Genomic DNA, 27,739 nt, shown 5'->3' with positions numbered 1-27,739 from the left:
CCCTGACCCGCCCCCGCGTAGAAGGGAGCCAATCAGAGGGAGCCTTGAACACGGGGGCGGGACAACAGAGGAGCGGGTCCAATGTGGAATCAGCCCCGGGTCGCCTCAGGGCAGAGTATTGCAAAGTCCAAGCAGCGAGCGGAGAAGAGGCGGTGGGCTGGCCAATCAGAGGCAGCAACTCACAGCGTTGGGTACTGGCAGCCAGTCAGAAGAGTGCTCAGAAGTGACTCGCCCGGCCCCAGCTTCCCGCCTTTCCCCTAACCTCTAAGGCTGCGTGGCGCCGCGCTTCCTGGACTGGGGTCGTCGGCCACCGCGCTATGCTCCTCGTCCTCTCCTCACTCTCCTGCTACAGATCCCAGGTCCGTGCAGGCGTCCGGTGGGACATGGCGAACTCGGGCGGCGAGGACCCCCGGAGCCAGGAAGGGGAGAGTTTTCTCTACTTCGCCTATGGCAGCAACCTGCTGACGGAGCGGATCCACCTCCGAAACCCCTCGGCCGTGTTCTGCAGCGTGGCCCGCCTGAAGGTCAGTGCTCTCCTCCCGGCCCCTGCGATGGCCTCTGCCCCCCTCTTTAGACGAGGGAGCCAGGATTTCGAGAACTCGCTTTCTCTGCGCCGCTTGTTGGCAGCACTGGGCCGGGAATGCAGCTCTTTCTGCTCAAAGTACATCAGGGTTCCTTGCACGACCCCGGGCCGGTCGCTCTCGCCCTCAGCCCTGTGCTTGACCCCTGCTGAGCTGTGCTACTCTGGCACCTGTGCCTCCCAGGCTGCCCTGAGGTCTCCCTCCTGACGTTCTCACCAGCTGCGCGTTCTGCCCAGATCCCAGCGCCTCTCCCTTGGCCACTGATTTAGGGGCATCATCACAGAATCCGTTCGGTTGGTCCCTCTGAGAAGCCTTCTCTGACCCAAGTCAGGGAATCAGTGGCTTTCTGTTTTGTACCCCACTTTGCTCCAGGACTTGTCACCTGGTTTTGTAAAAATCCATTTACCTGCCATTTGCTCCCGATCTGAGAGGTCCTGAAAGCTGGAGCCGTGTCTTATTCACAGTAAGGGCTGTGCTCAGTTAAATCAAGTGGCTGGATGAACCTTCGCTTGCCTTGGTAAGAATCATTGCTCTTAGTACAGTCCATTTATTCATTTAGTGCATATTCTTCCAGCACTTACCTGGAGATACAAAGATGATTGAGTAAAGCTGGCTGCTTTCAGGACCTCCCAGTCTATAGGAGAGACACTCAAACAAGTTATGTACAAAGCCTTTTGACATTGTTGAACCAAACAAACATGGTCTCTGCTATCGTTGTCAGGGTTCTTAGTTGCAAGCAACAGAAGTGGCTGATTCAAGCAGAAAAAGACTGTGTTGAAAGGCCGTTTGAAGAGCTCACAGAATGACCAGGAAGGTAGGACCACAAAGCTGACAAAACAAGCAGGCATAAAAGGGAAGCTCTAAAACAGCCAATATCACACCAACAGAACCAGCCCAGGAGGCCACTGTTGCATCGCTGCTAAGCTTGGTAAACATGGACGTTGCATTGTGCACCACCTGCTCTGGACCCTGCCTGCTGCTGTCACTACATCTCCAGGTTCCTGAAACCCAAATATGGTTGCCACCACCAAGGTGGACTTCTTGCTGCCCTGGGTCACTAGTTTCTAATTCAAAGCCCTAGGTGGGTGTCCTGATTGGCTAAGTCTTGGCCACGTGCCCATGCCCTGACTTCAAGAAAAGCTGGGAGAACCAACTTCTGGCATTTGAAACTTCAAAAATGGGAGTCAGGCTCTGAACACTGTCTACCCCCAAACTCATAAGGCAGGGAATTCCCCAAACGTGGGAAAGAAGTTCAGATGGTTTATAACTGGAATGCAGCAAAGAGCTATCAAGCAAATGATTATTCCGTCACAGGTATGGTCAGTCTTAAAAGGAGACATATTATACCTTACTCTCTGTTTTGTTCTGAACTTAAAACTGCTCTAAAAAAAAGTGAAATCTTTTTTTTTTTTTAAAGGAGACATTCAAGGTGCTATGGAAATGTATGACTTGGGGACCTGACCTAACCGGGATGCTCAGTAAAGCCATTCCTGAAAATGTGACTTTTAAACTTGAGACCTGAATGACTGGGGAGGGGGATAGCAAACAGATAGAATGAACAGCAGGGACAAAAGACCTCAGGAAAGAAAAAGGCTGGACCTTCCAGCTAGTGTGGCTGGAATCTAGTGTGTGAGGAGGGTGTAGCATGAAGACTAGAGAAGTCGTGAAGGGCCACATTTTACAGGACCACAGAGGCCAGAGAAGGCTTGGGTCTTTATCTTGAGACCAATGAGAAGACCTCTGCCAAATTTAAGCAAATGAAACATCAGATTTACATCTTTGAAAGCTGGTTCTGGTTGCTATGGAAAATGGATTGGAAGGGTGGGGGCAGCAGTGGATGTAGGGAGCCCAGTTAGGAAGCCTTTGCAGGAGTCCATGCTAAAGATAATGGTACCCCGCAGTGGTAGCAGTGGAGGGTAGATGGGTTTGGGAGATATTTAGGAGTGAGTACTGTTAGGCCTTGGTGATTGATTGTGAAAGGAAGAGGAGATAATGGGGATAATGGGGATGACTAAGGTTTTTGACGCAACAGAGCAGATGACGGTGATGTTTGTGAAAAGAAGAGGAGGATTAGTTTGGGAGGGAAAATCAAGCTCAATTTGGACATGTATTTGGCCCTTAAACAATGCCAGGGTTAGTGGTGCCGACCCTTCACCCAGCGGAAAATCAGAACTGCCATCTCTACCTCAAAAACAAAGGAATTGATACATGACTCACCCAAGGGCAGGAAGCTGAAAAAGTTTGGATAGAATCAGGACTCAGACCCTAGTTCTTTTGATGCCACATATTCTCTATTTTAATCTCTACTCGAACTTTTCCCCATACTTAGTTAATTTGATGATATGTAAAAGGAAAATATAGATGCTATATTTATTGAAAAAAATTCACGTATACGTGGACCTGTGTAGTTCAAACCCGTGTTATTCAAGGGTCAGCTGTACTGAGTTTGAGATGCTTGTTGTAAATTCAAGTGAGCAGAAAAATATCAGTGAACATTCATTAAATACTCACTATATTCTAAGCACTTTTGAAGCTCAGAAGAGAGATCTGAGCTGGATTAGAAGACGTTTGGAATATTGGATGGTATTTGAAGCCATTGGAGGGGATGAGATTGTCTTGAGCAAATCGCTGAACAGAGAAAAGGGCCTAAACTGAGCCCTCAGAAACTCCAACATTTAAAGACCAGGTAGTGAAGAAGGAGTTGGCAAAGGGAATTGAGGAGATCAAGGAACAGCCTAAAAGAAAGGAGACAGATCAAGACCGGATGGTTACCGATGTCAGAAGCAGCTGAGAAGTAGAGCAAGACAAGGAATGAAAATTGTCTATTGGATTTAACAATAGACAACCAGTTCCTAGTGTGGTTGTAACTTTCATCAGATCTCCTGATGTCCTGTCAGGGATACCTGGTCCTAGAACATCCAGTATACCAATTGAAGGTACTGGTCACTGAAACCGACCTTTTTTGTGAAATTCTGACAGGTTTTTAAGAAAATAAAGGTGATAGAGATAAAATATAAACCTTAGATTTATTATCTAGTCTAAACTTTTTTTTTTATCATTAAGGAAGCTAAGCTCTGGGACGATGGAAAGATATCTTCTTAGACCAAACAGCCAAGTAAGGAGTTTTAATCTTCCTGGCTGTGTCCTTCGATTACTCATCTCTGTGAGGGAGGAAACTAAACTAGAAACCTTGACTCCATTACTTACTAGTTGTGAGACCTTAGGCAAGTTGCTTAATCTTTTTAAGCCACTGTTTTTCTTTCTGTTAAATGGGTATAAAAAGTTGTTGACAGGATTAAAAAAAAGTCCATATAAAGCTCATAGCACAGTGTATAGAACCCAGTAATTTTCCAGTAAGTGTTAGCTGCTCTTAGGATTATTATAAATATGTTAATACAATTCAGGAATATTAAATTTATAAGTGTACAGATCACCCTCAAAATGCCAGCTCCCTTAGGACAAAAAAAATATGCTAATAGGATATACTTACATACATAAAAGTGGAAAGAATGTTATAACCCTTATGTAGCCATCACCCAGCTTCAACAGTTATGTACACTATGATTGTCTCTTAAGTTAAAATCTATGTGTATGTAAGTGGGCTGGGAAGTAGTTTTCAAAAATAAAGATAGCTGTGTTAAGGCATCAGGATTATGGGATTTATTTTCCCTTTAAAGTCTCTTGTTTATGGTAAGATACGTGTACATACTCAGTATACAGTTCTTTTTTTTTTTTTTTTTTTTTTTTTTGCGCTACGCGGGCCTCTCACTGTTGTGACCTCTCCCGTTGCGGAGCACAGGCTCCGGACGCTCAGGCTCAGCGGCCATGGCTCACGGGCCCAGCCGCTCCACGGCATGTGGGATCCTCCCAGACTGGGGCACGAACCCGTGTCCCCTGCATCGGCAGGCGGACTCTCAACCACTGCGCCACCAGGGAAGCCCCTACAGTTCATTTTTAAAGAAAAATATGAAAAATTATAGTCCTTGAGATCTGGGTCCTTGGTTATTTATCTTTGTATTTTTTACAGAAGGAGCTCAAAGTTTGTTTTAGTTGCATGGAGTTCAAGGTAAATCTTTATTTTGAGGAAGGAAATTTTGGTTCACGTGGATACTGATCATATCACTTTGGTTTCCTTTGTAGGATTTTAAGCTTGACTTTGGCAATCCCCAAGGCAAAACTAGTGAAACTTGGCGTGGAGGTACAGCCACCATTTTTGAAAGTCCTGGCGATGAAGTATGGGGAGTAGTATGGAAAATGAACAAAAGCAATTTAAGTTCTCTAGATAAGTAGGTGACTTCTAATTATAAGTTAAATAGTTACTAATTTAGAAAGTGGATCATATGCAAGGATGTGTATATATGTGTTGGTTTTCCAAAACGATATACTATGGACATATTCTTTATACTTTAGAGTTAACCTAAAAGGTATAATGTTCATTCCTAAAAAGAAAAGCCTAGAAGGGTCACACTCTCTGATTGAGATTTGGGGAGACATTTGTAATCTCTTCTATAATTGATGGAAGTCCTTATTTTCATTCTATTTGTTTTTTAATAAAAATGTCTTTGTAGTTTCATATTGTGAGAAGGCATGAAGATTTTTGTAATTGTTACATACTTTTATTGATTTCAAAAGCAGCTCAGTTTTTATTAGTTTTTAAAAAATAATTCTTTAAGGTGGCAGTTCAATCAGTAAAACCAGTAATAATCATTTGTAAAAACTTCAAAACATATTAGATATGCTTTGATGCTCTTTATAAATAGAACTCAAGAGTTGTGTGGCAGAGCATTTAATGCGAAGAAAGTGGCAGAAAAGAGTAGGATTTAGAAGAGCAGACAAGCATCTGACATGCTTAATACTTTACTTCACTTGCAGACAGGAATGAGGCATCCTCTCTACTTTTCTCTGGGTGGATATTCTCTTGCTGTCAGAACACATAGTCATTTTTGTAGCCTAGAGAGCAATGTTTCAGGGTTACAAAGCTTGAAATAACTACACTGAAGCATGTTTTTAGATAGGCTAAATATAGAGATCTATTAGAAGCATACCCAGTAATAGTAAGTCTCCAGCTTTCTAATTGAAATGCTAAACTTCCTTTTGATGTGGTGGTACTTCTATTCTATCCCCAAATATACAGGGAGCAAGTACATCCATAAGTAGTTAAAAATTTTAATCTGGTAAACTAACTTGGCTAAGTCAAGTATGATTAAAATTTGACTGTTCTGGTTTCAGGCAAGAAGGGGTTAAAAGTGGAATGTATGTCCCAATAGAAGTTAATGTTTCTACTCAAGAAGGAAAAGAAGTAACCTGTCGAAGTTATCAAATGACAAATTATGAGCGTGTTCCCCCATCACCCCAGTATAAAAAGGTATCCTTTTAACTAACTACTTACAAAGACTTTTGGTGATTCCTTGTTAATTTTCACTGAGCTAAAGAATATCTTGTTTTTAAAAGGCTTTGTGTGTTTTAAATTCTACATGTACAATTCATTTTAATCAAAATGTTTTTTTAATACAAAAATGATATTTATTTACCAAATAACTAAATGTTCAGATATATTTATAATGATAGAATATGTCCCTAAAACTTATTATTTTATTATTCTATACCCATGCTTTTGTAATCATTTTTTTCTTCCTCCATAAAACAGTATTTCATGAACACCAGGATTCATTTTTGTAGGTAAAAAATATATTTACTACTGCTGAAATGTTTTCCATTTCCAGATGGAGGGAAAAATAAGTCACACTGCTTTTCAAAATCAGGGATACCACTCCCTCAAGCACCAGAAAAGAATTCAGGATAGAGAGTCCAACATCCCTTTTCAGAAACCCAAACTTAGGTACCTGTTGGCAGGCCTAATCAGGACATGATACCTGGAGAGGGTGACCCAGTTCCTGGGCCTAATCTGGAATTTTCTAGAAAGGAACCTAGAGGAATTAAGCTTGGTATGGATCTGGGAAGTACCACTGGACACACTTGCTATTTATTCCCTCATGTCTAATTCAGAGGTAGAGTAGACTCCAGGATTCAACTACAACTGCTACCTGTAAACTGGAAATTTTTTTGGAGAATGGTGTTTGTTTCTTAAAAAATCATGCAAATTCTGTACAATAAGTTTTTCTCTTAATATAAAAAAATTTTAAATCATATTACTGAGTACAATTGCTCTTCCATAAGGGTGGATCTTGTGGCTTTGAAAACTCCATGCTCATTGTGAGAGGAATGACTATCCCTCCATTTTGTTCTAGAATTGTTTATTCTAGAGTTATCTGAAAGCTAATATTTCATACTTTGATACTACAAATAAAGCTGTGGTATACTAAATTAAATTATGTTCCTAACTAAAGGGCTTTTTGTTTATTTTAACCATTTCTAGGTGATTTGCCTGGGTGCAAAAGAGAATGGTTTGCCACTGGACTATCAAAAGAAGTTAAACGCAATAGAACCAAATGACTACAAAGGAAAGGTCTCAGAAGAAATTGAAGACATTATCAAAAAGGGGGAAGCAAAAACTCATTAGAACCTAATAGAATACATCTACAGATATTTTCTCTATGTGCTAATACATTTTTAACATTTAGAGCAGGGATCTGGGATATCTCTCTGTTTAATATATTTTCAACAGTGTTCTGAAGGGGTATCTCACTTGGATGATTCCTTGTTTTCAGGCTATAAAAAGACCTGGGATAGGAGTTAGACAATTGAAAAGGGGGCCTTGCGGCATTGGAATGCATGACAAGTAGATGTGAGTATTCCTTCTGTGAACCCTTAAAGTTATTTTATTGAGTTGATCTGAAGTGTATTTTTCCTCTGTGATAAAGGGTAGATTTGCAGTTTAAGGATGGTGCTGGTAAATCACTCTGCTCTGGGATTTTTTCTTAGCTTACTAAGAGCAAGAAAACTGCAGAGACATTTGATTATAACAACTTCAAAATTTAAAAGATGGCATACTGTTCCTTGAGGAATAAATGTATTTGTGGTTTAACCTATAGTCCCTACTAAAGTACTACATTTCATTTTGTTAGAGAGACTCATATCATCACACATACTGGGTCTGGTCTTGGTCTATAGCCAGTCTATACTAAAGGATAATTGCAAAGACTCTGGAACCAGACAGCCGAGGATTGACTGTCAGTTCCAGCACTTTCTAGCTGGGAAACTTTGGGTTATATGGCTGTGCCTCATCTTCCTTGCCTGCAGGCTGAGGACAGCCCAAATATCTATGTCTTAGGATTGTTTTGAGGAGTATATATATATATAAGCTTAGAACAGAGCCTGGCATATAATAAGTATTAGCAATCATTATTGTTCTTACTGAAGAATTAAGTTTGTACAGAGCTATCCTTGGAACAAGATTTTAAAGTAGAAGGGTCACGATTATGAGGGAAAAGTGTTTCCCGGAAGCTGAAATTTGATTCTTGGCTTACCAAGAAATGGTCACCTTCTTAAATTTACTTACTGAATAAGTGGAAGAAAGAAGAGTCATGAATAAAACAACACTGGTTATCAAAAAATCTCTTATGTCTCTGTGGAATGCAGTGAGCTGGACCTTCAAAACAGTTTATTAGAATGAGAGAGAACAAGCCACAGGAGCATAAAACAAAGATTTGGTTTTTACTCTTGGGAAGAAGGACCAAAGGACTTTTCAGCTACAGCTGCAATTCTGTAGTGAGGCTGAGCCGTAGACTACAGGTTTGACCATATTTCATAGCTGTTACACCTCACTGTTTTCAAGTATACCCTCCAGTATTCCAGTTTTCGATAGTTGTTAACTCCTCCCAAAAAGACCAAGTTTGTCTGTGACCCAGAACACAGTTATGGTAATATAGTAAGCAAGGCTCAGTTGTGCTGTAGGTACTAAAAATTGCATATTATTCTAAAATCTGTCTCTCCTACCTAAAATGACAGCTTTCATTAAGGAACTTAAAACATTAACAATAAAATCTTCATGTCTGGCCTTTTAACAAAAATCTGTTAATCATCCCTATTTTTCCGGTTGTTTTCAAGGTAGTACTAGCAAATGTCATATGTAAGGAATTTCCATTTCTACCAGTGATTTTGGCCCTCTAACCACAATACAACCAGCTCCTGGATATACTATAGCAAACATAGTTTTTGAAAAGCATTTCTGGGCTTGAGAGAAAATAAGGAAAATCTTGAAGTTGTACCAATCCCTCTCCCACAAAAAGAAAGAAGATAAAGTGAGCTGAAAGGCTAGACAGTAATGGTAAACAAATGGCCCAGATGTCCTTGCCAATAATAGCCCCAGAATTAGATGACTAACCCTTGAGCATTCCTGCTGCAGGACAGGAAAACTGAACCTGAGAATTCTGTATGAAACCAGGACCCTTGAAGAGAACTAAAACAGTCCCCAGTTAGTAAGCCTGGTGGCTCCCAGCAGAGATAGATGCAAATCCTCTCTGAAGAAAGCGATCCTAATTCAGGTTCTCAGGTTTTCCACTTAAAAATTTAAAAGATAATAATAAGGAAAATGATACACTATGAATGAGAACAGAAAAAACAAATTTACATCCCTAAGGTTTTAGGATATTGAAATGATCAAAAACAGAATGTAAGTATATTTGGAGACTTTGACTTCTGGGAAGATGGAATAGACATACTCTTCCCTATTCCTTTAGTTAAGTACAACTAAAATCCCTGAACATAATATATAAAACAAGCAGAACAGCTAGAGGCCTTAGGACCCAAGGCATGTCATGGTGCTAAATTCCCTGGATTTTCTTTTGCCTCATGCATCTCAGACTTCTAGCTGAAGAAGCCAGCAACCGAAAGCACCAATGAGCATGAGCAGAGATGAAAAACAAACAAACAAAACAAGAAAAGCTGCTCTCTAGCCAAAGGACTGGGAAATAGACAATCTAGCCAGATAAAACTTAGAGAATAAGTGCTTTACCCCAGCCAAACACCACAGAGAAAAACTATGGAACCCTCACCTCCACCCAAGCCAGCAAAAGGTCGAGAGGGAAGCCTGGACTTCCACCCTTGCCAGGTTGTAACAAGGCACCCTAACCCTGTCCCCCACCACCATTGCCAGGGTAGTGTCAGAAAAGGCTGAGTAGGGAGCCGTCCAGCAGTAACAATCACTCCCCTTCCCCACCAGTAGTATCAGTGGAGACCATGTGAGGAGCCTGTACTTAAAACCCCATCTGGCAGTAACAAGGTGCCCCTCCCTGTCCCTGCTGGGTGGTGTCAGAGGAGGCCAAGTGACAGATTAGTAGGACTTTATCACCCAGTGGTAACAAAGCCACCCTTCCCTGTGGTGTCAGTGAAGGCCATGTAGGGGGCAGTAATGAGGCATTCCTACTCCTCCCAGCCAAGGAGGTATCTGTGGAGACCTAGTGGGAAGCTGAGACTTCTACCTCCCCTCAGTAGTAACAAGGTGGACCCTCCCTTGGGTGACACCAGAAGCTGGGTGAGAACCTGAACTTCTACCTCCATTTAGCAATATCAAGGCAGTGGCCCACGCCTTCCTCTGCTGGAATGGTTTCAGAGTAATCCGGATAAAATAGCAGATTTCAATAAGATCCAGAGTCTCATAATTTCCAAAATGTCCAGGCTTCAACTGAAAAATCACTCATCATTCCAAGAACCAGGAAGATCTCACACTAAATGAAGAAAGACAATCAGTAGATGCCAAAACAGACAATGACAGATATGTTAAAATTATCTGACAAAGATTTTAAAGCAGACATCATAAAAATGCTTTAGTGAGCAATGAGGAATGTGTTTGAAACAAATGAAAGCACAAACAATCTCAGTAAAGAAACAAGATATAAAGAAGAACTAGATGGAAATTTTAGGACTGAAAAATACAGTAACTGAAATTAAAAACTCAGTGGATGGGTCCAACAGCAGAATGGAGGGAATGGAGGAAAGAATCAGTGAACTGGGAAACAGAACAATAGAAATTAACCTGGTCTGAAAAGCAGAGAGAAAACAGACTGAAAAAAAAACCCCAAAACAAAACAGAGCCTTAGGGACCTGTGGGGCTATAACAGAAGATCTAACGTTTGTGTCATGGGAGTCTCAGAAGGAGAGGAGAGAGGACAGGCTGAAAAAGTGCCCAAAGAAATAATGGTTTAAACATTCTGAATTTGGCAAAAGCCACAAACCTACAGATTAAAGAAGTTTAATGAAGCCATGACAGTCTCACATGGTTTAACCTAACAGACACCTAACTCCCAAGTTTGTAGGTGGGATTAACAATAGTGTACATAAAAACTCCCAAGTTTGTGGGTGGGATTAGCAATAGTGTACATAAAATGCCCAGCACAATGGCTGGTATACAGCTGTTGTCTAATAAATAGTAATTAACATTTAAAAAGAAAAGAAAAATCTGAGTGAACTCCAAACATAAACCCAAAGAAATCCACACCAGACACATTGTATCAAACTTCTGAACACTAAAGACAAAAATTCTTGAGAGCAGCAAGTAAGAGATGATACCTTACCTACAGGAGAAAAACAATTTCAATTATACCAGATTTCTCATCAGAAACCAGGGAGACCAGAAGGAAGTGGCACATTTTTCAAGTGCTGAAAGAAAAGGACCGTCTACCCAGAATCCAGTGAAAATAGCCTTTGAGAATGAAGGGAAAAATCAAGACATTCTCAGATGAAGGAAAACTAGGAAAATTTGTGGCCAACTGACCTACCCTAAAAGAATGACTGAAGGAAGTTCTCTTAACAGAAAGGAAATGATAAAAGAAGGAACTTGGAAACATCAGAAAGGAAAAAAATAACATGGTAAGCAAAAGTATGGATAAATACAGTAGAGTTTCCTTCTCTTGAGTTTCCTACATAATGGTTGAAGTAAAAATTAAAATATTGTGAGTTGTGGCTCTGAATATGTGTAGAGGTACTATTTAAAACAGTTATAGGGGCTTCCCTGGTGGCGCAGTTGTTAAGAATCCACCTGCCAATGCAGGGGACATCGGTTTGAACCCTGGTACTGGAAGATCCCACAGGCCACGCAGCAACTAAGCCTGTGCTCCGCAGCTACTGAGCCTGCGCTCTAGAGCCTGTGAGCCACAATTACTGAGCCCACGTGCCACAACTACTGAAGCCAGTGCACCTAGAGCCCGTGCTCCACAACAAGAGAAGCCACTGCAATGAGAAGCCGGCACACTGCAGTGAAGAGTAGCCCCCGCTTGCTGCAACTAGAGAAAACCTGCATGCAGCAATGAAGACCCAACGCAGCCAAAAGTTAAAAAAAAAAACAAAAAAACCCCAAACCCCTATCACAGGCGTCCCCAAGCCCTGGGGAACTGGGCCACACAGCAGGTGGTGAGCGGTGGACAAGCAAGTGAAGCCTCATCTGCTGCTCCCCATCATTCCCATTACTGCCTGAATCATCCCCCCCATTGCTTGCATTACCACCTGAACAATCCGCCCCCCATTCCTGGAAAAATTGTCTTCCACGAAACCGGTCCCTGGTGCCAAAAAGGTTGGAGACCACTGCCCTAACATATCAATAAGTACATTCAATGTAAATGATCTCAAGACACCAAGTAAAACACAAAAACTGGTGGAGTGGATTAAAAACATGACCCAGCCTTATTTATGCTGTCTACAAGAAACTCACTTCAACTATAACAATATAAGCAGCTTGAAAATAAAAGGATAGAAAAAGATATATGATGCAAACATTAATCAAAGGAAAGAATGAGTGGCTTTATTAATATTAGATAGAGTAGATTTCAGGGCAAAGAAAATTACCAGAGACAGGGGGCATTATGGTAACCCTTACCAGTTCATTTTGTGAAGCTAGTGAAGTCAGTATACCAAAACCAGGCACAGTAGAAAAAACCAACCAAACAAAAATAAGCCTGCAGACCAATATCCCTTATGAATATTGATTCAAAGATTCTTTAAAAAATACTAGCAAATAGAATTTAGCAATACATAAAAAGAATTCTATACCATGACCAAGGCAGGTTATTCCAGAGCTGCAAGTCTGGTTCAATACTTGAACATCAATCAAAGTAATCCACTGTATTTTAACTATTATTACAAGTCATGTGATCACATCAGTAGATGCATAAAAGTGTTTGGCACAATTCAATACCCATTTATGATAAAAAAAAATCCTCAGAAAAATAGGAACAGAAGGGAACATCAACAACTTGATAAAGAGCATCTATAAAATACCTACAGCTAACATTATACTTAATAGTAAAAGGCTGAATGCTTTCCCCTTAAAACTGGGGACAAGGCAAGGATGTCTGCTCTCACTATTTTTATTCAACATAGTACTGGAAGTTCTAACCAGTGTAGTGAGGCAAGAAAGGGAAGTGAAAGGCATACAGATGGGAAAGAAATAAATGAAACAGTCTCTAGGTACAGATGACGTGATTATTTACATAGAAAACCCCTAGGAATCTATAAAAAAGTATCCCTTAGAACCAAGAAGTCACTTCAGCAAGGTCACAGGATACAAGATAAACATACAAAAATCAATTGTATTCTATATACTAGAACACTTGGACACGGAAATTAAAAATATAATACCATTTACAATTGCTTTTTTTTAACTATTTAATTGTGATGAAATTCACATAACATAAAATTAACCATTTGGAAGTGAACGATTCAGTAGCATTTAATACACTCACAATGTTGTCCAACCACCATCACTATTTACTTTCAAAACATTTCCATCACCCCAAAAGGAACCACATTTCCATTCTTCCCTCCCCCACCCCCATTCCCTGGCAAACACCAATCTACTTTCTGTCCCTATGAATTTACCTACTCTGGTTATTTCATATTAAAGGACTCATAAAGTATGTGACCTTTTATGTCTGACTTCTTTCACTTAGCATAATATCTTTGAGGCTTATCAACACTGTAGCATGTATCAACACTTCATTCTTTTTCATGGCTGTATAATGTTCTATCATATGTGTATAATGATTTGTTTATCCATCCATTGATGGACTTTTGGACTGTTTTCACCTTTTGACTATTGTGAATAATGCTGCTATGAACATGTGTGTACATATATATATTTTCAGTACCTCTTGTCACTTATTTTGGGTTTATACCTAGGAGTGGAATTGCTGGGTCATATGGTAATTCTATGTTTAACTTTTTGAGGAACTGCCAAACTGTTTCCCGCGTTGGCTGAACAATTTTACATTCTTACCAACATACAACTTTTTAAAAGGAAATACTTAAGTGCAAACTTAACCAAACGTGTAAGACTTGTATACTGAAAACTACAGAACACTGATGAAAGAAACCAAAGATCTAAATAAATGGAGAGGCATACCATGTTCATGATTTGGAAGGCTCAATATAATAAAGATGTCAATTCTCTCCAATACAGGTTTAACACAATTCCTATCAAAATCCCAGCAAAATTATTTTTCTAAAATTTATATGGAAAGGCAAAGGAATTAGAATAGGTAAAGCAACTTTGAAAGAAAAGAATAAAATGGTAGGAATCCATCGACCCAATTCAAGATTGTATGGTATTGGCAGAGGGATAAACACACAGATCAATGGAACAGAATGGAGAACCCAGAAATAGACCCACACAAAGGTGGAGAGGTAATTTAATGGAGGAAAGATAGCTTTTCAACAGTGATTCTGTAGCAGCAATTGGACATCCATAGGCAAAAGTAACAATTATAATAAAATTAACCTTAACTCAAGTCTCATTCCAAAATTAACTCAAAATTAACTCAAATGTCTGACATAAAACTGAACTTTTGGGGAAAAAAAGGAGGATTTCTTTGACATCTAGGGTTTTTCAAAGAGTTCTTAGACTGAATACCAAAAGCATGATCCATACAAGGAAAAACTGATAAACTAGGGAGCATCAAAATTTAAAATGTTTGCTCTGTGAAAGATCCTATTAAGGGAATGAAAAGACAAGCTTGGAGCGGGACAAAATATTTGCAAATCCAATATCTGACAAAGGGCTATTATCTACAATACGTAAAGAACTTTCAAAACTCAACAGTAAAAAAGCAAACAATCCAATTAATAAATGAATGAGACAGAGACATTCCACCCAAGAGGAGACACAGATGACAAATAAGCACATAAAAAGATGTTCAACATCATTAGCAAATTAAGACTATAATGATCCACTACACACCTATCAGAACGGCTACAATAACACATCATGACAGCACCAAATGCTGATGAAGGTGTTGCAGAACTGGATCACTTAGACATCGCTGTTGGGAATGTAAGTGGTCCAGCCACTGTGGAAAAGAGTTTGGCTGTTTCTTAAACTAAACATGCAACCACCATATGACCTATCAGTTGTGCTCCTGGGCATTTATCCCAGGGAAATGAAAACTTATGTTCACATATAAACCTGTAGTTTAATGTCTATAGCAGCTTTAGTCATAATAGCCAAAAACGGGAAATAATACAAATGTTGTTCAACATGTGAATGGTTAAACTGTGGTATCCCTGTGGTAATACCATGAAATACTACTCAGTAATAAAAAAGAAAGGACTATTGATACATAAAATGCCTTAGATGAATCTCCAGAGAATTATGCCAAGTGAACAAAACAATCCTAAAACAAGATCACAAAATCCCAATACATACCGTGTGCTTCCATTTATATAACGTTCTTGAAATGACATATTATAGAAATGGGGAACAGATTAGTGATTGTCAGGGGTTAAGGAGGGAGTGGTATGATATAACAGGGCAACATGAGGGATCATTGTAGTGGTGGAAATGTTCTGTATTTTGACTGTATCAATGCCTACAGCCTGGTTCTGCAAGATGTTACCATGAAGGGAAATTGTGTTAAGGGTATAAGGGTCTCTGCATTATTTCTTACAGCTGCATGTGATTTTACAATTATCCCAAATAAAAAGTTTAATTAAAAACAAAAATAACTATGTATGAATTTTTTAAGTGATGGAATCAGCAGAGAACAGGAGACTATTAAAAATGACCAAGAAAATTAGAAATAGAACCAAAACACTCTTAGAAAATATATTATTGTTGAAATTAAGAACTTAAATGGGTAGTGTATTGGTTTCCTATGGCTGCTGTAACGAGTTACCACAAATTTAGTGGCTTAAAACCACACAAATTTATTATCACGGTTCTGGAGGTCAGTAGTCTAAAGTGAATTTCACTGGGCTAAAATCAAAGTGTTAGCAGGACTGCATTACTTCTGGAGGCTCTACTGGAGAACCCATTTCCTTGCCTTTTCTAGCTTCTAGAAGCCACCCTCATTTCTTGGCTCATAGCCCCATTCCTCCATCTTCAAAACCAGCAACATGAGGCCAAATCCTTCTCAGGCTGCTACCTCTTTAGTTCTCCTTCTTCTGCATCCCTCCTCCATTTATAAGGACCCTTGTGATTACATCGGGCCCATACCAATAGTCCATGATTATCTTCCCATCTCAAGGTCAGCTGATTTGCACCCTTAATTCCACCTGCTACTTTAATTCTCCTTTGCCATATTCACAGGTTCCAGGTGTAGGGACTATTCCGCCTAACACAGATGGGTAACAGCGGGGTTGGAATAGCCACAAAATAATTGATTAATGGAAAGACAACTGAAGAAGTTATTCAGAATGCAGCCAGAGAAACAGGGTATGGAAAATATGAGAGTTTAAAAGATATGGAAGATAAAATCCAGAATCCTAGAGAAAAGAAAAATTTTGTAATTTTTCTACCAGAGGTTCATGTAAGGGTATAACCTGGAGGAATTGGTATCTTTAGCATCTCTATATTGGGGCTTACAAGTTTGCACAAGGTAGCCCATCAAGTTTACGTTTGCAAAGTTTCGCGTTTCAGTTAGGAACAAACTTTTCTCAGAAGGCAGCCTTTGATGGTAATCTAAATATTCATGAGCATATGTGGTCATATGATTGAATGTACTTTAGTGTGAATGTGACAACTTACTTATAGCATCGTTATGCCCTATGTAGATTCTCCATTTAAAACGTTTAAAAAACATTTTATTGGAAAAGGTATTAGCATGTTAAAAACTCCCTTACAGGTCTTCACAGCATAATGTATAGACTATAAAATGTATACTGCCAAGAAGAGATTTAAGGACATGAAGAAAAGCTTACATTTTAAAAAGTATAAATCGAAGTATATGCTCTGTCGTAAAAGGCTTGATGATTTGGAGCTACTTTTCACCGGGGAGCACGTGTCACGTTTTAACGCGAGTTTCACCCGGGAGCACGTGTTACGTTTTAACAGGCGTTTCACCATCTGGCTCAGGTGCTGCTGCCTCCGGTTGGCTCTTTTAGGGGGACGGGCCTAGGCTCGCGGAGGCCAGACCGAGCTGGCGCCTGGTTCGCGATGTGTCACCCCTGGGCGAGCTCCCAGGCCTGCCCGCTCGGCCTGAACGGTGGCCTGGCCGCTCTGCTGGGGCAGGGACCGCCCCGGGCCACTTTCTGCGCGCCGCCTCTCCCGGCTTCCCGCGCCCGGGTCGGGCGAGCGGCCGCCCCGCCGACCCTGACTCGCTCGCCCGGGCCCGGCCTCGGCTTCTCCGCGCAGGCCGCGGAGGCTCGGGGCGCGGCCACAGGGGCGCGGCCTTCGCTGCAGTCGGGCCAGTTCCCGTTCCTGGCCGGTGCCACGGCTGCTCCCTCCCTGGCCCTGGTGGTGAAGCTGCGGGCGCCGCGCGCTCCCGGCCTGGCACTCCCCAGTCTCAGTGTTCCCGCTCGCGCCCGCCCGGCGCATCTGGCTCTCGCTCCCTGCGAGGTCTGCACATCTAGCGACCAAGTAAGTCCCAGCGACGGGGGTGGGTCGCGCGGGGCACAAGTTTTCTGGGGTCCTGGGCGCTGCGAGGGAGGAGGAGCAGGGAGGCGTCATCCTGCGAGCGGACGGGATTCAAAGCTGCTCTAGAAGAGCCCCGGGTGGAGCAAGGCGGAGAAAGCCGGGAGTTTGTGGCACGCCACGAAAGTTCGGGGGATGAATTTCAGCGTCAGGGGAATCGTTTATCCCACGGTGGTCCAGGCAGAGCTTCTCAATCCTGCCTTAGAATCACCTGGGGCGTTTGTAAAATTCAGATGCCCAGGCTGGATCTATCAGAATCCCTGGGGGTGGGACCCAGACCTCTGTATCCCCAGCTGATTCCACTGTGCGTTCAGCGTTGAGCAACAATGACTGAAGTGTGGCTGCCAAGAAAAGGTGGAAAGGCTGGCAGGGGCCTTGATGGAGTGAGTACAGCCTGCAGACGGATCCGGCTGCTCCCAGTGTCTTGCGTGACCCTGGGGAGGGGGCAGTGGACCTCCCTCCAGCTTCCTGAAACGAAAAGAAGGGAAATGAGACAAGGCTTGGCAGGGTGGCCTGAACGTGTATTCAGAACAGATATGCAGCCTCAGATATGCACAGAGTCTTTTGGCATATTGTGAAAAACAGAAGGATTGCCAGGTCACGATGCCCCCTTAGTTCTGCTTTCTGGGAAATGCCTCCATTGTTGGCCTTTAAAATTAAGTTGTGGGAAGCCAGTAAACCCATGGCCTTGACAACTACTGGGTTTTCTGCTTTAAGGATGAAGCCAGGGCTTCCCTGGTGGCGCAGTGGTTGAGAGTCTGCCTGCCGATGCAGGGGACACGGGTTCGTGCCCCGGTCCGGGAAGATTCCCACATGCCGTGGAGCGGCTGGGCCCGTGAGCCATGGCCGCTGAGCCTGCGCGTCCGGAGTCTGTGCTCCGCAACGGGAGAGGCCACAACAATGAGAGGTCCGCGCACCGCAAAAAAAAAAAAAAAAAAAAGATGAAGCCAGCTGTGCTTGCCACAGGGTCGGGTTTGTCCCTCCTAAAAGCCCCCTATCTGAGATTTCCCACATCCAGGGAATAGTAACTCTACCTTGGATATTAGGAGTGCACAGGATTTATCCTGTTCTCACCCTGGGGACAGATAGCTCTAATCTCAGCAAGTGGGGCCACTGGACGAGACACAGACTTTTACTGAAGATAAGAAAGTTGGATTTAAAACAAATGACAGCTTAGGAGAAGAGAGGGCTTCCAAAGGGTCTAAGAAGAGTAGATGGTATTTTTGTGTAATGAAGAAATTTAAGTTCAAGCCTTGGAGCCCATCAAACCTGGGCCCCAATTCAGATTCTGTCACTTCTGTGATGCGTGACCATGGGCATGTTATATGTGATCTCTCTGAACCCCTGTTTTCTTGTAAAATGGGGATAAAAATAGTAGCTCTGTCCTGAGGTTAAATGAGATAGGGTGTATCAAACGCCTGGCACAGCAGGTGGCACATGGTAGCTGCTCCATCAGTGGCAGTTATTAGCCACTGCAGTGGTGATTTGTGTTCAACAATTGTTTATTTAGTACAGCCACGGTGAGGGAGAGTGGCCAGTAGTTGCTCCATTTCCCTGTTCTTCTCCTGCCCTGCTCAGGGGAGGGCTCTGTAGCTCCTTCCCCCTTGGGCACTGTGTACTTTGCACTCTGGAATTTCAGGCCACCACTCTTTCCCCTAACAGGGCTTATTAATGGCTCTGGAATACAGTTTTACTCCATGCGATAGGAATGAATTTCTTGGCAAAAGAAAGTGGTCCTTAATCGTGAGACTTCCTCCACCCCACTGCCCCATATATCAAAAAATGGGCTCCCCCAAAGCTGGGCTGCTTACAGGGTCTCAGAATTGACATGGGCACACACAGATGACTTTCCTTTTGGCAGCATACTCAGGCCGTGCCCCAGTTGTACCTGTTTTGCCACTGACCCTTGGCCTAGGGACAGTGAATCCTTCCTAGATGATCAAGAAGTCAGGAATTTGGAGAAGGGAGGACCCACATCCTACAGTTGTCAGGGGGTATCCCAGCTGAACCTTTCACATTGGTCCCGCTCTGTGTGTCATTGATCACTTTGATAGTAACAGCAGCACTGTTTAGATTAGACATTAGAAATACTATAAACCGTGATGTAATGTAGGTATAAAGATCAAGTGTCTTTTTTACAGTGCTATCGCTAACTTGCCTAATGAGAATATCAAATTCTTGTGTCTTTTTATCCAAAGAAAAGAGTTCAATGTGTACTCGATATTTAAGACATAAACCTAGGATTTGAGGTTTATATTACCAGTTCCTTCTACGATTCTTCTTTTTTGGGGGTTTGAGGCAAGGTGAAATTTAAAAAGGTAAAGGTTATACTTGTGCTGAATTTTTGTCATGCAGAAGCTGTAGGTATTTTGCAGGTTTCTGGAAGTCCTGTTTCCTTTTATCTTCTGGGCAAAGTCAGCTGAGTTTCATACAAAGGGCTTCCTTTCATCCATCTATAGGGTCCAAAGTTGTTTTGAGGGAAAGTCTTTGGTGCATCAAACACTCAGTGACAGCAAGTGTTTTTTCCAAACTTGACTCTTGTAGTAAGAGGAGACTAATCATTGCCATTTCAATTAATTGATGGTTTTTACTCAGTGCTAGAAAGTTTGTCAAAGCAAGACATTCTGGCTTGAATTCTTCTTTTTGTATTTTATCTAGAAACTGCCACAGACCAAACTGTGGGCAGAGATTTTGGTGCAGATTTGGCCAAGACAAGCTCACCACCATCCCTCCTCCCTTTCACCATCCTTCCACCCTCTGGAGCTGAGCCAGTGAGGCCTGGGATGCTGTTACTCTGAGGGGATCTTACCTTGACCCTCAGAAGGAGCACAGTGCCCTAACAAGGGGTCTGCCCCTATAGAACTGTAACCAAAAGTGGTGTCCGACTGCTTGCCATTCAAAAGCCATTAAAGAGGCCAGGTTGGTGGAAAGGAAAGTTTGCTTTATTTTGGATGCAGGCAACTGGGGGAGAGGGTGGACGCCTGTCCAAAGGCCGACTCCCCCCGTGACAATCAGGGGGCAAGAGCTTTTATAGACGGAGGTAGGGGGCTACATGCAGAAACAGCACAGTCAGCTCTGACAGGTATCTTGAAATTGGTCACATGGTGGTCTGACCAGTATCATCTTGGTTGTTTTAGAGACAGTTAGTCTTCAGTTGCAGGGTCGGTTTGTTTTCATTTCTTTGAGGCCAATTCACAGACTTGTGGCAGCTTATGTCATGGCTACAGTAAGATCACCATGTAGTTAACTTCTTTCCCCAGGTGGGCGTTTCAGTATCTACAAGACAGCTCACAGGAGATGGCTCAGAATATTATCTACAGCCCTTGAGGAGGAACTAAAGGTCCTTAACCATGCATAATGACTAAACTACTATTATTTAGTCTTGTTGGACTGTTTTCCTTTGTTTCTGCATTTTCTCGCTTCTCTGATTAAACTAATTCTTTAGCTGAAGCTTTTCCACAGACAAAAGTCAGGCGGAGGATGTGGTAGGGAAGGACCATAGGGTGCTGCTCCGTTTCAGAACCAGCAAGGCAATTTTGTGTTATATTATACTTCATTAAAATCATTTAGAGTACTCTCTAGTAAGCTGTCACTTTGGTGTTTATTTGCTGAGTAGTCATTTTCCTTTAAAGAAAACTATAGTTTTCTATGGAACTAATGAATAGGTCAACATGAGGGTCCAGGTAATTTGCAAAGCACCAGATCAGCACCAGGTTTTGGTAGGTTAATATTTTAATTAATTAATTAATTTATTTATTTATATTTTTGGCTGTGTTGGGTCTTTGTTGCTGCGCAGTCTTTCTCTAGCTGCGAGGAGCAGGGGATACTCTTTGTGGTGCGTGGGCTTCTCATTGCGGTGGCTTCTCTTGTTGCAGAGCACGGGCTCTAGGTGTGGGCTTCAGTAGTTGCGGCCCTCAGGTTCAGTAGTTGTGGCTCGTGGGCTCTAGAGCGCAGGCTCAGGCTCAGTAGTTGTGGCGCACGGGCTTAGTTGCTCCACGGCATGTGGGATCTTCCCGGGCCAGAGCTCGAACCCTTGTCCCCTGCATTGGCAGGCGGATTCTTAACCACTGTGCCACCAGGGAAGCCCCTCATGTTTTATTAAAATATTAACCTGGGCCTCCCTGGTGGTGCAGTGGTTAAGAATCCATCTGCCAATGCAGGGGACATGGGTTCGAGCCCTGGCCCGGGAAGATCCCACATGCCGTGGAGCAACTAAGCCCGTGTGCCACAACTACTGAGCCTGCACTCTAGAGCCTGCACGCCACAACTACTGAAGCCCGCGCACCTAGAGCCCGTGCTCTGCAACAAGAGAATTCAGCACAATGAGAAGCCCGAGCACCTCAACAAGGAGTAGCCCCTGCTCCTCGCAGCTAGAGAAAGCCTGCGCGCAGCAGTGAAGACCCAACGCAGCCAAAAAAAAAAAAAAAAAAAGCTAAAAACCATGAGAAGTCACCACTACTATATCTTTGTATCAGGGTGTTGATATTGGCCCTTCTCTGTGTCATACCCACAATACAGGTTAGGGACAGAAAAGAGTTGGGAGGATGGAATGACTTGGTAGATATTTTCAGAGTCACACTTAGCTGGGTAGGGCAGTCACATATTGCTAAAGAAAACCCCTCCATGGTAGCTGAGCTGGGACCAGATGATGATTTCTGTGAGAAAATATTTGTGTTGTTCTAATTCCCAAAAGATGAAAGTCTAATGACTAAGAACTTCCCGTGCTTCTTTTTTTTTTTTTTTTTTTTTTTTTTGCGATACGCGGGCCTCTCACTGTTGTGGCCTCTCCCATTGCAGAGCACAGGCTCCGGATGCGCAGGCTCAGCGGCCATGGCTCACGGGCCCAGCTGCTCCGCGGCATGTGGGATCCTCCCGGACCGGGGCACGAACCCGTGTCCCCTGCATCGGCAGGCGGACTCTCAACCACTGTGCCACCAGGGAAGCCCCCGTGCTTCGTTTTAACACATTCCCCAGTTGCTATCTATGACCCCCAAACCAAACCTTCTAGAAGGAAAGGAACTGAGTGGAAAGCTAGGCTTTTCCTTGGGGATATCCTAACTCCTTGTGATTCAGGGCATCAGGCCCCCTTCATGGAGAGGGCCATTCCTGGACTCCACTTAACAAGGCCAGTGTTTTACATTTAATATGAATTCAGGCATGTTGATGATTTCAAGTGGAGTTACTAGATCTATAACAAATATTAGGCAGGACTTAAATGGAGGAGACCATGGGCTTTGGTGTCAGAGCTGGGATCAAGTCCCTGCTTTGTTCCTTAACTAACTGTGTGACCTCAGCCAAGATAGTTAACCTCTCCGACCCTGTGTCCTCCTCTGTATGAAATAGTTTTAGTAATTCTTGCCTTACAGAGTGGTTTTGAGTATTTGATGAGATTGTTGCTGTGAAGTGCTCGGCATACCACCTGGCTTTCAGGAAATGGTAATTATGATGATTGGGTTCAAGTGCTGGTTTTGCCATCTCCTAGTTGTGTGGCTTTGAATAAGCTACTTAACCCTCGTGAGCCTCAGTTTTTCTATCTGTAAAAAGGGGATAACTATCAGTGAGGAAGGTTTGGCTTGAGGCTTTTTTTTTTCGGTACGCGGGCTTCTCACTGTTGTGGCCTCTCCAGTTGCGGAGCACAGGCTCCGGATGCGCAGGCTCAGCGGCCATGGCTCACGGGCCCAGCTTCTCCGCGGCATGTGGGATCTTCCCGGACCGGGGCACAAACCCATGTCCCCTGCATCGGCAGGTGGACTCTCAACCACTGCGCCACCAGGGAAGCCCTAGGGTTTTTTTGTTTGTTTTGGCTTTTTAGCTCACTTAATCTTCCCAACAACCCTGTACTGTAGTTATCATTTCTCCTATTTTACAGATAAGACAGTTGAGGCTCAATGAGATTAAATAACCAGCCCAAAGTCAACAGATTGTTAGTGCTGCACCCAGGATTTGAAGCAGAAATCCGGGTTCTAACCACTGAATGGGACTCAGTGAGTGTCCCTCCCTCTGCCCACCTCCCCACCCCTATGCTTGCCTCCTGGAATTGACCCACAGATGTGCTTGTGCTCTTGGTAGAGCTGTCCTTCTGGATACAAGGCCCTTCCAAAGAACTGCCTGCCTCTGCCTGCTTGTGGAATGAACGTGGGAACACCCGCACACCGATTTATAACCTTTAAACCTCAACCATTGCTTACACTGGATGACCTAATATGCTCTCGGGGGTGGGTGGTGATACTGGTATTGACCTATGTTATTAGAGTGGATTATGATGTTTATTTTTGGGTAAATGTCATCTCAGTGCACTGAGATTGTTAGCTTGGGTGTAATAAAACACAGGCAGACATTCTGTGTTTCTAAACATATTCTAAAGCATTCACCCACACAGGTGTGCTGGGTATTTGAGAAAACAGAAACCAGGCCTGGAATCTCCCAGGATGGGACTCAGGTAGACATGACAGTATTTAAATACACCCCATTGAAAATGCAGTGACCTGTTCCAAGGACACTACCTTTTTAAGAAAATCCATACTCATGTCCCTTCTTGTTTACACCCCAGTAGGTTTTATGTCTTTTGGAGCTCTGGCAATCTTTCAAGAGGCCTGGGCCAGTGGAGCTCAGAGCCCAGAAAAGGGAGTTCTCCATTGAGTGAATTGTGGATGCTTTAGCATTTCTGATAATGAGCTGGCAATTGTTTTTCTGGCTTTTCCATGGGTATGAAGTGCTTTGCTTGCTCCCCAGCCTGGTGTTGCAAGCTGTTAGAGAGCTATTTGTAGCTCATGGTTCCTCCTGGCTCTTTGGGGCTTCAATTCTTCAACACACTGATTCAACAGATATTATCAGAGACCTCGCTGGTGCCGGGAATCTCCCAAGTTTTGGGGACACAACAACAAATGAATCCAGGGGCTCAGCACCTGGCCAAATGGAATTTGCTGGCTCCTGGAAGAGGAAGGGGTGGTACACACAAATACATAGTTATAAATGGGTTAAGTGCTGTGAGTGAAAATAACAGTATGTATGTCATGAGACAGATGATCAGAGCTGTACTAGGATTAGGGGAGTCTGGGATGTGCTCCTCCAAGAATGAGCCTTTTCAACTAGCTCTTGGGGATGAGGAGGGGTTAGCGCATGCCAGATGCAGGGAACAGCATGTTTGAAGGCTCAGAGGTGGAAAGAACAGGGTGTAGTGAGGAAGGCCAAGCAGAGCCTCCTGGGCTGGGAAGGATTTGGAAATTTATTGTAAAGGACAGTGAGAGGCTTTGAGGAGTTCCCACCGCTGTGTTTTCTCAATGTTAGTAATCTACAAGAAAAAGATAATTAACAACCCCTACTTATTAAGCTTTATAAACCTTGACTTAATGTGAGACAATTACGGAGGCAGAAATTATGGTTTTCAATTTCTAATGAAGGAACTGAAGCTCAGAGCAGAGAAAATATGGCAGAACCAGAATGCAGAGCCTGGTCTGCCTGGCCCACCACACCAGCCCCGTGGTTTTTGGGAGTGGATGTGCGTAAGTGCGTGCGGGCCAGCCAGGCGCCAGCATCCTTCAGCAGGAGCCTCGGTGGATGCACATGGGTGGAGTCCAGTCCTTCCTGGCTTTTTGGAAGCAGGAACACAAGGGCCCAAAGAGCAGAGGCAGGCTGGCAGTGTGGGTGTCAGAGTCTGTGGATAAAAATTCTGGGAATCCCCTGGCCAATGGAAGAGGCTTTGGACAGTTTTTCATGCTTGTCTGTTTTTCTCTGGCTTTAGCCCCAAAGCCCTGAAAGAGGTGCTTTCCCCACTTTGTTCATCTACCAGGGAATTTGCATCCACTTAAAAAACCAGGGTGTTTAGAAAAAAAAAAATTCTTTGTTTGGAGCTTTCAGATCACAGAGAAAGCCTCTTGCTGTGGGACATCTGCATTACCCCCTTTCTCCTCACTCCTGTGAAGCTGTCATGAGGTCACAGAGTGAGAGGCCTGGCAGGTCAGGTGTATCTTGGCTGGTGGGGAGGGCCTGCTCCCTAAGATAGGCCCTCGCTGGGTGGGGCCTCAGGGCGTGCCGCCTCTGGGAAGAACTTGGCATCTTCTCAATCTCTCCATGGCCCTCGGGAGTCCCCTCCTACACATCCCAGGTACCATCTGGCCGAGCTCCAGGTAGATTTGTGTCCCAGACAGTAAAAGTCTCCTGTTAAGCATTTTGGCCAGGGATCAGCTGAGTGTTTATTTGTTCAAGGCCAGGTTTCAATTCAAGCCTCTGAGGTGACTAAAGTATTTTGTTCTTGTAAATTGCCTTTCATTTGAGAAGCTCCAGACACTTTCTGTGTCCATCCTCAAGGCCATCTCCAGACGTCCTCTGGCTTCCGAACCTGCCCCTTCTGTAGAACTTTCTTCTGCGTGAGCACTTAAACTCTTAAATAGAGTTCCAGGTCAGGGTTTCTGAGGCTCTGTTGTCTTCTGTTGGCTTTTTTTTATTAAGGTATTTTTATTCCCTGGGCCCTCAGAGATGAATACCGAGCAGGGTGTCTTTGGAACTTTGTTTTTCAAAGCCTGGGTAACACCAGGAAAATGTCAAACAAGAATTGTATACCAGCCCCATAAGGCACAATGGAGGACATTGTCACAAAGTAATAGGTGATTATGTACCAAGAGAATGTATATAGACTATGCTCTGGAAATTGAGAGCTGGGCTTTGGTTAAATTTTTCAAGGCAGCTGGTAACAGAAAAGTCTTAGAACAATAGAAAATACTGGTGCCTGCAAATCCAAATTTATCTACTAATGAACTTGGCCAGTGACACTCCCTATGTGAGCCCGTGAATTCTGGAAATCCACATATTTGTTCAAGGAGCATTAATGAAGCTCCCGTTACAAACAGTGTGCTGTGCTAGATTCATTCATTCAACATTTTTTAATCTAGCATCCTCTCTGTGCTGGGGATACAGGGACTAACCAGATGGACACCATCCCTCATAGGCAAATGCTGGGCCTCTAAGGTGAGCCAGACAGAAGCTCCAGCCTACACCACCCTCTTCTTGGTCATGATAAATGCTTTGCTGTGTGACCAGTGTTGTGCTAAGTGTCATCTAAGTATTAACTCATTGAGTCCTCACATGGATCCTAGGAGGTAGGTGCTGCTGTTATCTGCATGTTATAGATAAGAACACTGAAGCACAGAAGGGTGGTGTATTTCTCCAAATCAGGCAGCTAGTGATTGGAACCAGGTAGCCTGGTTGTAGAGTCTTGGCCCTTCACTGCCACTGTCTATTGATGTGGAGAAAGAGTTCAGGAGAAGAGAAAAGTGAACTCCCACATCCTGTGAGAGTGGTGGGGATAAAGTACCGTGGGAATTCCCAGTGGGGAGAGAGGGACTGAGGGGAGGAACATGGTGAGGTGGGGCCCCTGCCCATCTGACAGGCGCCAGTCCCTGCTGTGAGGATGGGGTGAGACTCTCGGCTGCTGAGGGGGCTACCCTAACCAGAAGTAAATAAAAGAGCATTTAAAAAATATATTAAAAAAATAAAAAATAAAAGAGCATTTGTCTCAGTGCCAAGAGACCTGGGACCTAGCTCTGGTTGATCCAGACAAGTCTTGGCCTTGCCTAGGGCCTCAGTTTCCTCATCTCTAAAATGGGGGTGTTGGACCGTACTCTGTTGCACTCCAGAAGTCCGTGGTTCCAGCAGAGAAGGGAGGGGCTGGCTCTGCGCACACTCTGAATGCGGTTTCTTGACCAGAGGAGGTACTGGGCTCCGAGGATGTGGAGTCAGACATTTGAGTTCCCAGAAGGCCTGAAAGGATATCTGCATTCCATCAGCCTCCACCCCCCGCCCCCCCGCCCCGAGTGCTCACATCCTCTGTCTGCATTCCTGCGCTTGTAGTAGGCAAGGTGGCAGAGTCTGTATCTGGAGTTCAAACTATGTGGTGCTTTCGCAAGAGAAAAAAAGGAGATTGAGAGATGGAGGGAGAGAGGGAGAGAGAGGAGGTATTGAGAGGACAGACTGCCTCTTCGATCTGCTTTGAAATTCTGAGGGATTATGTGCTTTCAGATACTTGAAGTAAATGAATGTTAATGGAACTTAAAAGCTTCAAATGACTGTAGCCTCATCCGTCTGCTAAATTTTTTCCAGAGGGGGCTGTTAGTAGTTTTCTGGTATGGCAGAGGCATACCAGACTGGGCTTGTTTTCCAGGTTAAGAAATTGAAACCAAAACAAGAAAAATGAATAACCACCCCCCTCCCAAACCCCCAAACCTGAGAGAGACAGGGTTCCATGAAGATCCATTAAAGAATGGCAAATTGGATTTGTCTAGTTTCTGAAGCCTGGAAGCAAAATTGAGCTGATGTTTTGTGGCTTACGCAGCAGGGAAAGTAGGACCCTGTTTGAGTTGACCCC

General features: G+C 43.5%; 2 protein-coding genes across 7 annotated transcripts in view; both read left to right on the top strand.

Moving 5' to 3' along the window:
• The first annotated feature begins 245 nt into the window (after window positions 1–245).
• GGCT (gamma-glutamylcyclotransferase) lies at window positions 246–15,389 on the top strand. 2 transcript variants are annotated; one of them, XR_014295069.1, is made up of 4 exons: window positions 246–524; window positions 4,722–4,779; window positions 5,811–5,946; window positions 6,958–7,084. XR_014295069.1 is itself a non-coding variant. In XM_082633169.1 (4 exons), the coding sequence occupies exons 1-4, from the start codon at window positions 318–320 to the stop codon at window positions 7,099–7,101; spliced, it is 633 nt and encodes a 210-aa protein (XP_082489295.1). In that variant the 5' UTR covers window positions 246–317; the 3' UTR covers window positions 7,102–15,389. The 2 variants fall into 2 exon arrangements, 1 of the variants encoding a protein (XP_082489295.1); XM_082633169.1 differs by having other exon boundaries at window positions 4,722–4,867; window positions 6,958–15,389.
• A 1,592-nt stretch (window positions 15,390–16,981) lies between these two features.
• NOD1 (nucleotide binding oligomerization domain containing 1) overlaps window positions 16,982–27,739 on the top strand; it is a 90,026-nt gene continuing 79,268 nt past the window's right edge. For 3 of the 5 annotated variants that reach the window (XM_082633042.1, XM_082633041.1, XM_082633045.1), the window contains exon 1: window positions 16,984–17,325. The gene's annotated coding sequence lies outside the window, so the exon portion shown is untranslated. Of the gene's footprint in view, window positions 17,326–27,739 lie in introns of all 5 variants that reach the window. The other 2 variants (XM_082633044.1, XM_082633043.1) reach the window with 2 other exon arrangements.

Source organism: Mesoplodon mirus, assembly GCF_964341445.2.
Source record: "Mesoplodon mirus genome assembly, chromosome: 9".
NCBI classification, from domain to species: domain Eukaryota; kingdom Metazoa; phylum Chordata; class Mammalia; order Artiodactyla; family Ziphiidae; genus Mesoplodon; species Mesoplodon mirus.
The sequence above is the reverse complement of the archived record's forward strand: the minus strand, read 5'-3'. Positions and strand labels throughout refer to the sequence as shown.

Bases quoted from the DNA above. Each gene is read 5' to 3' on its own strand.
- GGCT (XM_082633169.1), top strand. From the start codon at position 318: ATGCTCCTCGTCCTCTCCTCACTCTCCTGCTACAGATCCCAGGTCCGT. The intron at 525-4,721 runs GTCAGTGCTCTC...TTTCCTTTGTAG, and splicing joins GCAGCGTGGCCCGCCTGAAG to GATTTTAAGCTTGACTTTGG. The intron at 4,868-5,810 runs GTAGGTGACTTC...TTCTGGTTTCAG, and splicing joins AATTTAAGTTCTCTAGATAA to GCAAGAAGGGGTTAAAAGTG.